The sequence below is a fragment of the Perissodus microlepis genome, chromosome 13, assembly GCF_051167445.1.
Source record: "Perissodus microlepis isolate ML-2025 ecotype Zambia chromosome 13, ASM5116744v1, whole genome shotgun sequence".
In the NCBI taxonomy this organism is placed as follows: domain Eukaryota; kingdom Metazoa; phylum Chordata; class Actinopteri; order Cichliformes; family Cichlidae; genus Perissodus; species Perissodus microlepis.
In genome coordinates, this window is record NC_140473.1 from 9,538,832 (window position 1) to 9,552,208 (window position 13,377).

At 44.4% G+C, this 13,377-nt stretch overlaps 1 protein-coding gene across 1 annotated transcript; it reads left to right on the forward strand.

Moving 5' to 3' along the window:
- The first annotated feature begins 1,167 nt into the window (after nt 1-1,167).
- nid1a (nidogen 1a) lies at nt 1,168-13,045 on the forward strand. Its single transcript, XM_084949239.1, has 20 exons — nt 1,168-1,458; nt 3,006-3,308; nt 3,386-3,612; nt 3,687-3,976; nt 4,203-4,343; nt 4,529-4,780; nt 5,061-5,261; nt 5,377-5,610; nt 5,805-5,942; nt 6,631-6,759; nt 7,132-7,269; nt 8,374-8,493; nt 8,953-9,174; nt 9,291-9,463; nt 9,963-10,089; nt 10,173-10,344; nt 10,518-10,675; nt 10,757-10,880; nt 11,579-11,691; nt 12,249-13,045. Exons 1-20 carry the CDS (start codon nt 1,255-1,257, stop codon nt 12,371-12,373), a joined length of 3,591 nt encoding a protein of 1,196 aa, XP_084805365.1. The 5' UTR covers nt 1,168-1,254; the 3' UTR covers nt 12,374-13,045.
- The last annotated feature ends 332 nt before the right edge of the window (nt 13,046-13,377 follow it).

Below are 13,377 nucleotides of genomic sequence, written 5' to 3' on the forward strand. Positions count from 1 at the left end.
TAAATCAACAAGTCCACCTTCGACTGGATTTTAAAAAAGGGGGAGGTTTTTGAGTGGCCTAGTCAAAGTCTGGACTTACATCAGATTGACATGCTTTGACGTGACCTTAAACAGGCCGTTCATACTTGAAAAGACTCATTGCCAGTTATTACTAATGCTTGATCATCGGCCTAACTTTGCGCTGAACATTGGGGGGGTCAAGATCTCTTTCTAAATAAATAAATACAGCTGGGTAAATTCCCAGATGATTAAATATGCAACTATTTTGCAGCTCAGAGGAACAGAAGAAATATTTCATTTACACAGTCTAAGCAGGTTTGAAAAAGAAGTTAATGTTGGGTGTTTTATGACAACATTAGGCAGCTTCATAAATCATTGTCTTGTTTAAAGAAATCTCCTCCTGGTGGTATTTATGAGAAAACCACAGAAACATTGTCTAAACATATCAGATACTTTGGAAATCATTCTAGGTCTTGGAGGTAATTTGTCATTGAAGATACTTTAAGTGCTACAGCAGTGGGTGAGTCTGCATTTTGGAGTGATGGTAAACATTTGCAAAAACCCTTTGTGGGGGACCGTGAATACCAACTGTCAGAGCACTGTGGACCGAAGAGTTGGACGGTTCACTAAGCATCTCAAAAACAGCTCCAAGTTGAAGCATATTACTGTACCAGCATGCCTCTCATTATCCCAACTGGAGATGAGTCTGATAGCCTCAGCACATGCCTCAAATGATTAGTGTATGGTACAGTGCTTTGTGATATTGTCCTTTACATAATGTTTCAGTCAAACCGGGCATGGGGCTCTGTTGCCGGTTACTGGTCCATGCTCTGATGGCCTGCTGGCCTGTGTCCAAACCTGCAAATACAGCTTCAGTGTTGTCCCTCCAGAGACAGTGGCCCTTCTATTAAAACCACTTATAATCTGCACATAGCTGTCTGTTTTCTACTGTATTGGCAACACTGTAATAATCCGTTTGAAGAATTTTAAATAAAGGATCTGCAAATGACCTTAGCTCTTCTCAGAGTTTAATTTGACTCAGTCAAAGTGCATGCCATTATAAAAAGAAAACAACAACAACAGCACCATACCATTTGTTTCAGGAACATTAATGAAAGCAAAGCATGGGCTACCTCTCACTGAAACTCCTCTGTGAGTTAGTGACCGCCCACAACTCTTTCTACAACTACTGGCTTGGATGTATCACTCGCGCCTTTAACGCAGGACTGCTTAGCTCCCTCTGAAAGACGGACCATGGGTTGGAAGGAGCAAGGCTGGATTGCTTGTCTGAGTTTTCTCGGATTTGTGGTCTCGGTACAGAGCATAAGTCGAGACGAGCTTTTTCCTTTTGGTCCGAGCGCAAGAGACCAGTTACTGGAGCCAGGGAATGATCAGACGTACCGACTGAATCTGAGCAAACCGGTGTTGTTTTATGATGGCACTTTCCGCAGCATCTTTGTAAGTTAATTCTTAACCTTTTGATGATTATTATTATTAACATTAATGCACTTGCGTTGGCTTTACTGGTCATCAAACGTCCGTAGTTCTTGCGCAATTGCGCGTTAGCCAGAAATGGAGTGAGTTTAAACAGTTCCTGGAAGTTGGAAAACGGAGTTCCAGCAGCGTATGACTTTTTCCTTGTCTGTGGAGTATTTGTAAATACTGGATTTCTTATCGCAGATGCGACTGTATCATGTCGAAAGCATGTGCCCAGGCATTTCTTTGTTTCCCTCGAGGTTATCATTTTACTGCCGATACCAAATACCAAACCTTATTTTGCAATCCATCCTAAAAACACCCAGTGATGAGACAGAGAACTTTACAGAGTGGTCACTGGGAGGTTTGTTTCTGGAATAAATGCAGTAAATCATGTAAAACTGTATGATTTGCTAGAATATTAACTGTTGGCCTGTAGTGTTTTTAAAAGCCGCACCATTGTGTGGAACGGACAAACAGCCCTTTATTCCCGCAGTTCTGGTTTCAAAGAAAAGTGCTACATCTCTGTTTCAGTGCTGCATGAGTAAACTGTGCCATGACGCAGTGATTACACTAACAGATGCATTCGTCAAAGCTTTGCTGATGTTTTATGCATAAAGATGTTTCTACCAAGCATTCAAGCTCTTAAAATGAAAGTTTCTTCTTTAGTAAAGCTTGCCATTCATTCCACAGTAGCCTGTCCAGTCTCAACCCAGTGGATCTCCATTTAAGGAGATCGTGCAGAGACAATGATTAACGTGATTAACACATGAGCCTGAAGCTTAAATGAAACACATGAATGCAGCGTTCACCAATTAGTCTGCTGACTGCCTCCAGGTTAACCTTCCATTACCCACCACAAACATATTTCTGCGCTGCAGTCAAGATGCCCTCAAGAGTTTTGTTTTCATCTCTGAGACGGTCTGCCCTGAACTGTCTCTGCCCTGGGGTGGGGGGGATGATTCTTCTCACCCTTCATGAGTATGATCCATTTTTTACTGAGCACTTACATGTTAACCACTAACCTTAGAGCTCTCTATCTGCAGCACCTCTGTAAATAGGATCACTGATCATTTTCCCAGATCTACCCTCCATTTTGGCAGGAAGTTTCTGTAATGACATTTAGTGCGCAATCTTTAGGCTCTCTGGGGCTACTCATCGGGGGCAAGGACAGGAAACCTTTTGTTTTTTCCTTTGGTCAGGAAGTGAAGGAGCCCCCATGTCCAGTGTGTGTCTGGGCGTGTTTTCTTCACACGAGCGCCTTTTTCTTTCTTTTTTACGAGCCTTGCATGTGTTCCCACTGCAAGTGTGTAAAGACTGCGTTAAATAGCATCTTGTTTGTTCATTAGCACAGTAGTGGGACATAGCTGCTGACTCAAATCATTACTGTAATGAAGATCAAAGTGGGTCAGATTGTATCCCCTGTGAAACAGTTCAAGTTGTGTCAAGAATAAAACTGTGTACAACATCGCAGGGATTTCATTTCAGTTTCTGTCTTCTAGGTTAATGATTTTAGCTTTTCGTTTCAGATTAATACCAATGGGTTCATCGCCACAAAAGAGCCAGAAAGCGAGCTGACGTATCTTGGCAAAATGCCCCCAAAATTTGGCATGATTGCAGCTCTGCAAGGAGACCTGCACACGAGCGATGGCGTGGGGAAAGTTTTCTTCCGAGAGGACTTCAGTCCTGATATTCTACGCCGCGCTGCTGAGCACATCAACAGGGCTTTCCCTGAAGACGACGAAATCAATCCCACCCATGCTGTGGTGGTCACCTGGGTTGATGTCACCACCCATGGACTTGAGAGCAGAGGAGATAGCGGCATCAAGAAGGTGAGTGTCACATAGTTATTCAAGTAATCTAAAGTGGATGTGATCACTGACAGAGTCTATAATGTTTTGTTTCTCAGAGAAACACCTTCCAGCTGGTTATTGCATCTCTGGAGACCACCTCATACGCTATTGTCCTCTATCCAAGGGATGGGATAAAGTTTTCCTCCATGCTTGTGGGAGACACTAATGTAATCATGCATGCTGGTTTCAGTAAGGGTTTAGTCCGGGGTTTCTTCAGTTCCAGCAAAGGACCATACTACCGCACCACCACTGATGACGAGCAGTCTGTTAGAGCTTTAGCAGAGTAAGTCAGACGGTAACAATGACGGTTCTTGAAGACATGTTTTCTGCCCAGAATCTAAACTTTTCCCCCCACAGGGAGACGAACTCTGGCCTGAGGGGTGTATGGGTGTACGAGATTGGGACTTCTCCCTTTTTTAGCAACGTGGCTCCAGGTGAGGTCCCTGAGCTTCCCACTGAGGCTCCACCACAAGAAGATGTTGACGCTTATGAGGAGTCCAGCGCTGCAAGGAGGCCGTTGTACCCTGACAGACAGGTGGTAGCCTACCCTCCTTATCTGCAGGAACAGACTGAAGTCCACCCAGTTCAGTTCCAACCACAGAACCCGGAGGTGGTGGAGGTGGATGATCCAATTATAAATGTAGATGGTGAGTTTATGATGTTTTAATCCAACCAGTGCTTTTTAGTGAGCCGTTCACCCACACTCGCTGATGGTAGCAAGCTTGTCTGCAGCTCTGCTTCCTGAGCCATGCTGTCTATCACAGTGTATTTTGAGAGTGAGAGCATGTCGTATATAAATGTTTATTGTACTTGTCTTATCAGCTGTCCCAGTCATGGTATTCTTACCGTTCCTACCGTTTCCCATGTTTTCAGTGTTCTCGTACAACCTTGGCAGCTGTGCAAACAACAGAAATAAATGCTCCAAGTTTGGTGAATGCAGGGACTATGCCAACGGATACTGCTGCCATTGCATCTCTGGCTTCTATGGCAACGGGATACAGTGTGTGGCAGAAGGTACACGCAGAAAAGCATTTAAATATGACGTTTTTTTATTAGCTGGTTGATGTGGAAACATTAGAAGAAATCTTAGCTGTTCTTGGATGAAATTCATTTTAAGTGAAGTGGGTTTGCACGTCTCTGTGAGTAACTTCAGTGGGGTGGCTGTGTTTTTGATTTGTTTTCTTTGGGGGATTTTGCAGGAAAGCCACAGAGGGTGAACGGCAAAGTACACGGAAGAGTGTTTGTGGGCAGGTCTCCTTCTCCGGTGGAGTTCGCCCACATCGACCTCCATTCTTACATTGTTGCGAATGAGGGTCGAGCCTACGTCGCCATCAGTGACCTCCCGGAGACTGTTGGGCCCTCGCTGGAGCCCCTGGTGTCAATTAGTGGTGTGATTGGGTGGGCGTTTGCTCTGGAGCACCCAGGCTTCAAGAACGGCTTCAGCATCATCGGTGAGTGAGAACAACGCTGCAATGAAGATATCTCATGATGTGATATTCAGTAGCTTGTCTTGTAGTTTTTACAGGGTTTCAAAAAAAAAACTAGTGGGAAGCATAAATTTCTGTAAACAAATGTCAGCGCTGCTGCAAACACAGCTTGCATACAGCTGCAGTCTTCTGCGCTGTCTCCCTGAATTCCACTTGCATTACCTCAGCTGTAACAGAAGGCCACAAGACAAAGTTCATCCCGGGACAGTATTAGAGTTAACATCCTCCTCTCTGGCCTCCACAGGGGGGGAGTTCACTCGGCAGGCTGAGGTGACCTTTATGCCAGGGAATGAAAAGCTGAACATCAGGCAAGAGTTTAAAGGCATCGATGAGCACGACCACCTGATTGTGAGCACCAACCTGGAGGGCCGGGTGGCCGAGGTGCCTCTTGGCTCCACCATAAAGCTTGACCCGTATTCTGAGATCTACCAGTACAACAACAACTGTGAGACATGACTTGAACAGAGAAACAATATTTCACTGCCTTTTCTGATTTTGAGCGAGACATAAAAGAAGTGAAAAAAGGTGAGCGTTTCTAACGTGTCCATCTTGCCTTTCAGTGATCACCTCGTCGTCCACTCGGGACTACGTAGTGACTCTGCCGGATGGATCCAGGGAAACCAGGAGATATCAGTGGCGTGAGACAATCTCCTTCAACGGCTGCTATCATAGCGAGACTTTGAGAGACATGAAACCTACACAGATGCTAAGCGTGGACCACATTTTTGCCATTTACGATCCTGGACAACGACTCATCCGGTTCGCCCTGACCAGCAAGATCGGGGACATCAATGGTGAGAAGACTTTTTCGTTTTCCTGCCTTTGGTTTGAGCTCACTTCCTTCCTCAGGAACAACGTCCTGACAGAGAGATTATTTTTACCAGACAGGCTTTTTGTTGCTATTGTTAAATGGTAAAAATAGGTATGTTTTGCTTCAAAAACCCAAAACAAAACCTGTTTAGAAATAAAATTCACCTTTCCTTTTCAGGAGGGCAGCCGGAGCAGAACCCATGCTTAACCGGAAGACATGGATGTGACACGAATGCTGTTTGCAAAGTCGGAGAGGGAGCAACGTTCACTTGCCAATGTGCTGCTGGTTTCAGCGGCGATGGACGCGCATGTTATGGTAAGAACTGCATATTTAATCGTGTAACAAAGAGCAGTTAGAGTTTATTTTCTGCTTTTGGAAAAAATCTAACTGTTTCCATATCTTTCAAACTCATCATTAAAATCAACCCAGATTTTCTAAAGCCTTCCTTCCTGACTAGGGAACGGCACAATCATACAATTAGCAGGGGGAGTCCCATAGGATAAACAAAGCATTTCCGACTCAGAGACCAGGTTAACAGAGCTAGTTCAAGCTCTATACAACCGAATCTTTTGCATTAGAGACCAAACAGGAAGAGGAAGGAAGAATTTCAGACAGATGCTATCATAAAAGTATTAGGAAATCTAATCAGGCTCTTTTCTTTGATCCCAAAACATTTGATAATGAAAAACTTATCTGACCCTTATTCTCAAACTCTGACCCAGTCCAAGACTGTTTAAATCAAGTCATTTTGTTTACATGACTCAACATCACACGTATAGATTCCCAGGATTTTACATACATAAAAACAGGAAAAAGGCACTTGGACAGAGAGGCGATCTGTCCAGGATGTACCCCGCCTCTCATCCTATGACAGCTGGGATACGCTCCAGCCTCTTCTGTGACTCTGAATTAGATAAGCAAAAGACAGTAGACAGACGAAAAAAAATGTTATCAGTTTAGCATCTCATCACTACTCTTTTCTTTCTTTTTCTTTTTTTATCAGACAACGATGAGTGCAGAGAGGATCCTCAACGCTGCGGCCCTAACGCTATCTGCAACAACCAGCCCGGGACCTTCCGCTGCGAGTGCGAAGAGGGGTATCAGTTCGGTAGTGACCAGAGAACCTGCATGAGTAAGTGGCTTTTGTGTGCTGTAAAGTGCTATTCCATATCAGGCAAACCCCACCTGGTTCTAAGGAGGTAGAGGTGCAAACATAACCTGTAATAAAATTCATTATTGTATGAAAAAGTCTGTGGTGATTATTAACACGTGTAGCAGCAGCAGCAAATTAGTTTTGCTCAGCGCGGTGGCTGTAAAGTATTTTCTGGCATGCCCCAAAAGGATCCAACTTGAATTTCAGTTAAATAAATATTAAAGTATATTCATTCGTCTTAATTTCACGCCATATTTTTCACCCTGTTCCCCAACTCTATCCAAAACCAGTCAACACATTATTTTTCTCACGCTGATAGCATTTCCCAGAACTTGTTCTGCTTCTCCTCAGAGGTTGATCGACCTGTGGACAACTGTGAGGCAGGCACCCATACCTGCTCACCCCATGCTCAGTGCAGCTACACCGGAGGCTCGTCCTACGTCTGCACCTGCCTACAAGGGTTCACAGGAGACGGTAGAAGCTGCCAAGGTACTGCAGACAAACATAATGCTCTCAGAATTTGTTTTCATTGTTTGCTTGTTTGTGGGTTTTCTTTTTTGCATGTTAGTTCACCAACCTGCAATAAGCAGTGTTACGTGTTTTCTATTATTAAATGAGTTTTTAGGTAATTTTACTGACAAAAAAAGGCTTAAAGTTTGTTGGCTGCATGTAAGAATTTGCAGTTTTCCCTGTTCCTTCCATTTATGAAATAAAATTAAACAATTAAATTAAATAGTAGGAGCTTCTAAAGCTGAGGTGTGAAACATAAGGCCCAGGGGCCAGAATCGGCCCAGCAAAAACTCCCCTCCGGAGTTTTAGAAACACAGTTTTAACTTTACTTACTATAACTTCACTTTATTTATATTTGTTTAAGTTTTACACCTTTTCCTGTTGATAAAGATTCCCCCCACCCTGCTTTATACTACAGCAAAGTCATCTATAGATACACAATTAAATGATGGAAATTTCCTGGTTTTTTTACTATCTACCACAGAAATGTATGGTTTTGTTTTTTTATAGTGAGTTCACAGAAAAGGGCTTTGTTTTCTGAATGAAACTTTGAATTTTATAACTACAGGACAGTCTGGGCAATGATTTTACACATTTGTCATGTAATTTCACTGGTCTGGCGCACTTAAGATTAAAGCAGCTTTAAGTGTGACCGGTCAAAAACGAGTAAGGAAAGTAAGGACTACGTTCAGTGTGGCCAAAATCACTTGATTCACCAAATGCATCCTTAGGAATTATTTGAATTGTTACACCATCTGCTCAGGACTGTGGGCGGTCAGGTTGGTTGCATAATACACCAACAGAGACTGAACAGTGAAACATTAAAAACAGATGGGAATTTCATGTGTAGAGGTCCCGGGTCTGGGTGTAGGGTGTTTTCTGGTCTTGGGTCCTTCCATTCTTTCCACATTTTTGCTTGATTTTCTGCTATTTGAGGAAAGTTTAAGTCAAAGGTTCGCCCAAGTTCTGCTGCATGGATCTCCACTCATAAAATGACACAGAAAATGTTCATATTTGATTTTTTTTCTGCTCTCTCATCCTCCATCCATCCATCTCGCCATCATCTCATCCATCTGCCTGAAGACATAGACGAGTGTCAGCAAAGCAGGTGTCACTCAGACGCCGTGTGTTACAACACCGAGGGATCCTTCACCTGCCAGTGCAGGCCAGGTTACAGCGGCGACGGTTTCCAGTGCCTTCCTGGTAGGTGAACTCTCTGAATTGCACCGCTTTAAACAGAGGGTTATTTGTTAGCTGGCTTGGCTGCACATTCATTCTGGGGGTTGAAAATAAAGCCTGTGTAATTACATGTTTGTTTTGGAGGTCCTTCACTGGAGTTCAGACAGCCGAGTAATAGTTTTTGTTTGATGTTGTTTCGCAAAATGGGTCATTTTCATTCACAGCCTTGTAGCCGTTTAGGCCGGAGGGGGTGTTTGGAAAATGAATTCCTCGCCAGAGTATATTGGTGCCAGCTGGAATCTGTTTCTCATTCCCTTCTGGAAAGCGCGAGGAATTTGTCATGTCTTGTGAAGGATGTGAATTTTATGTGTAGCTGAAATTTAAATTAGAAGACTCCAAAAAGATAAAAGAAACAAGTTTGGGGAGTTTGTTGCAGGCTGTATTTGTTAATTTTCGAGTCTTTCTTTTCATATTTTTCTTCAGGGAGGCCAAAAACACGATGTGAGGTTCACAGAGAGAGCGTCCTGGGTGTGTCTGGCCCACGGGGGCCGCAGCCTCCGATTGGCGCTTACATCCCCACGTGTGATAACAACGGTCAATATGAGCCCATGCAGTGCCATGGAAGCACGGGACATTGCTGGTGTGTGGACCAAAATGGACAGGAGATCTCGGGGACTCGCACCGGACCTGGCAGCAGACCAATGTGTGAGTAAATCACAGAAAGAGGTGACAGTGTCACTCACAGTGGCATTAAACAAAAACTATGGAAGCACAAACACTTCGGGAGTTTTGATGAACTGATTTGTGTGCGTCTCAATTAGGTATCGACCACAATACTGGGCTGCCGCCCGTCGGACCCCGGCCACGGCCCGATGTGGACGCCCTGACCCCAGGAACACACCTGCTGTTTGCCCAGAGCGGCAGGATAGAGCACGTTCCTCTGGAGGGTTACGACATGAAAAAGAACGATGCCAAGCCCGTCCTCCACCTGCCCGTAAGTTCATCTTTATGAGAGGAGTTATTTCATAAATTTTTATATGGCTTTTGCAGCAGTTTTATTCTTATTTTTTAATTTAAAGCCACAATGTCCTGTCAGGATTGTTTACTTAATTTAAATAATATATGAGAAAACAGTCACAAATAACTGCGCTCTGATGTCCTAAAACTTTCTTCAGCTCTGGGATTTTTCCCATCTGCTTCTCGCATCCGAAGCTTGCACTTTATTGGGGGCACATGGTGACATTCAAGCTAATTGCTAACATCAGTCAGACAACTTTACAGTTGCAGTCTGCTTTTCTTGTTGAACTGATTTCCAAAACAGCTGGCATGAAGTCTGCTTGAGCTCCTCACTGTGTGACTCAGTTTGTTTGGATTTAAAGTCTCGACGATACCATCCAAAAAGCACATCTGCTCCACGTTCTGGACCATTGTTGTGTGACGAAAACTGCACTTCAAAGGTTTGTTGTTTGCTCACACCCTCCTTGGCTCCACAGGAGAAGGTCATCATTGGTGTAGCCTACGACTGTGTGGAGAAAACGGTGTACTGGACAGAAATCACGTCTCCCTCCATCAGCAAGGCCAACATCGAGGGGGGAGAGCCCACTTCTGTCATTAGTTCAGGTAGTGTTTTCTTCACGCTACTGGTTCCCCTACATTTTGAAAGAGGAGGTTAAAAAAAACAGAAAAATGCACTGTTTTAACAGGTTTGGAAAGCCCAGAAGGGATTGCGATCGACCACTTGGGTCGAACAATGTTCTGGACGGATTCCGCTAAGGATCACATCGAGGTGGCGTCTCTGGACGGGTCTAACCGACGTGTCCTCATAAACACCGACCTCGTCAACCCCCGAGCCATCATCGCTGACCCTTCCAACGGGTGCGTTACGATTTAACAGCCTGTTTATTGAACATAGTTTGAGTTAAACAGCACTCTCTGTGAAAATCTGCGATGCTCATTTACTTTAAAGAGCAGGTAACATTCACAAACAGATTGATATTCAGTGTTGCTGAACATCACAGCAGACTCACTCTTCACCTGTCCTCCAACAGTAACCTATACTGGGCTGACTGGAACCGTAAAGCCCCCAAGATTGAGACATCTTACATGGATGGATCCAACAGACGGGTGCTGGTTAGAGACAATCTAGGCCTGCCAAACGGCTTGACTTACGACCCTCACAGCTCACAGCTTTGCTGGGCAGACGCAGGTAGATTTCAGACTGATGACTCATCTGTGAAACGGTGTCTGCTGTGTGCAAGCAGCGCTAATTACAGTCTCTCGCCTGCAGGCACGCATAAAATGGAGTGCATGGATCCGGGTCGGGGTAGTCGCAGTACGGTTTTGGAGAGGATCCAGTATCCTTTTGGAATGACAGCTTTCGGGAAAAACATCTACTACACCGACTGGCAAAGGTTTGATTTTTATTTTATCGTTAAATCGTGAAAAAAAATAATAATAATAATATTTCTTGCAGCTGGAGTTTGTTTATAAATGAGACCCACTGGTGTTGTAGCACCCAAGACACAGGGTTTTTACTTTTACCTGTGATTCAATGTGTCAAGGCAGAGGAAAGAGAGGGAAGGTTAAAGGTCAAAAAGCTGCCCACACTCAACCCCCTTTACATTCTCTGTGGCAGGGCTCAGACGCTCCCACACTCGAAATTGTGGAGCTTCCTCCACATGTGTCCGGCTCTGTAAGTTATTTATTCCTGAGCGACTGCAGAAAAAAAAGGGGAGGGCTTTGTGTGTGTGTGCATGTGTGAGTATGTGTGTGTGTTAGTGTGCACATGAGGTGAGGAGGAGTCCTAAAAAGTGACAGCTGCTTGCAATTTCTCAGCCCCAGACGTCTGCGAGTGACCTCCACAGGGCCTCCCTGTGATCTCGCCAGGGCCGCAGAAAGGTTGAGAGGAGGTGGTGTGGGTGGTGCACACTTAAACAGTTTACAACAAACTATGTCATGCTGTGGCTAAGAAACCTACCCTCATCCCCCTCTTTGGCCTTACTCAGTCTCGACAGACTTTGTAGGAAACATAAGGAGGCCGGACGGATGATTGCGCAAGCTCAGATAGTCCTGGATTTCTGAACTCCTGTGCTGACTGTGTTTGCAACAGGGATGCTGTGATTGCAGTGGACCGCTATACCAGCAGGGAGTCAGATGAGTTCCAGCCTCAGAAGCGGACCAGGTTATACGGGATCGCCACAGCCTATGCCCAGTGTCCTGCAGGTAGGAAGTTGTGATGACACATTCCCCTTCAATTCCCCCTCTTCACATGCTCGAAGCGAATCTTTGCACGGTATCTAACCCTGATGTTCAGCTCCACTTTAAAGCTGCATGCAGAAACTGCTTGACCCTTGTATATTTGGGGGCTACCTTTGAGGCCAACCTTATTATGCGTTCCTTTTCCTTTTTGGGACCAGGCTGACCTAGTTGTGACCTCTGCAGGCTCTCTAAAGAATCCTTTAGAGCACTTTGCAAACAAAACAAACAAACAAACAAAAAAAACACGAGTACAGTTCTTAATCTTTAAGCAACTGGGGGAATTCTTCCAGCTTGTATTTATTATCAAGCAAAGGAATGACTAATGGCACCAGGCAACAGCCTCTCTTCTAGATAAGGCTAAAGCCAGGGAATGCAGAGTCAGGGGAAAGGGGCCTCCAACATCTGGAGATTGCTGCGTGCTTCCTTTGGATGTTTTTAGTGCATTAATAACAAGCAGTGAAAAGGCTATTTCCCACCGATGCCTGCTGTAAAATGTTTCCTTTGTTCCTTCCGTCTGTCAGGACAAAACTACTGTTCTGGAAACAACGGTGGCTGCTCCCACCTCTGTTTAGCAACACCAAACGGCCGTTCCTGCAAGTGTCCCGACAACGCGGCTCAAGTGGGCTGCGTTGAGAGAGAGTACTGAAAGGAGACATCCGGCACTCCCGGAGTGGACAAGTTTTAAATCCGGAGCCCCTCAGCATGACTAAATTCTAACTGCTGCAGAACCAGAATCGCTTCTGAAAAGCAGAGGTGAACTTACTGTGCCTTTTTTTTTCTACTGCTCACTGTTATTGTTACCTACATTTTTTTTGTGTGTGTTACCTTTCCCATTTATAAAATCACAATGAACTGTAAGTAGAAGCACTACCATGGTGACCTTTTTCCTGAGTGCACAAAAACTGAGAATGAAGCTCGAGGGAATGCGTAATTCTAATGTGAACTTTATCAGAGCGGTAGATGACGTCATCTCATGCACTACTGCACACTGAACCTGGGCTTTTTCTCATGGAAGTGTTATTGTGGAACAGGGTAGGAGGAAGCTGGTGGGATGAGTCTAGATGCTGAGCAGAAATGTGAGGGAATAAACATTTTTCTGACACTGTGGGCTCCCGAGTTTGTTGCTTTACAGCGACACCTTGTGTTAGGTAAGTGAATTACAAATATTCATATCTGGTGCTGTTGCGGTAGGTGTCGCCATTGTATAACCTCAAAAAGGGGATGCCTTGTGATATACAGTACCTGCCATGGTTGAATAAATAACTTGTCTTGCAGATTTATATGTATGAAAATGTAATAAATGTTTATTCTTAAACAATTTCTGCGCGACTTTTATCGCAGATGACTTATACACAGGTGCCATTATACACCATTTCTTCCAACAGGCTTATTTTTAACAAGCTGTGTGTGTGTGTGTGTGTGTGTGTGTGTGTGTGTGTGTGTGTGTGTGTGTGTGTGTGTGTGTGTGTTTCTTGTCACATGACTTATTTTTTGCGTCTGCTTGGATGATGCTTCTTCTTTCTCAAAAAGGATCAAGAAAAGCTGCCACCCACGCAGTCTGTGTGCTGGAGGGGGGAGACACGTACGTCAGTGGTGCATTAAGGGGGCTTTTAATAAACCCGGAATATTTTTATCATAAAGACTTGAAAC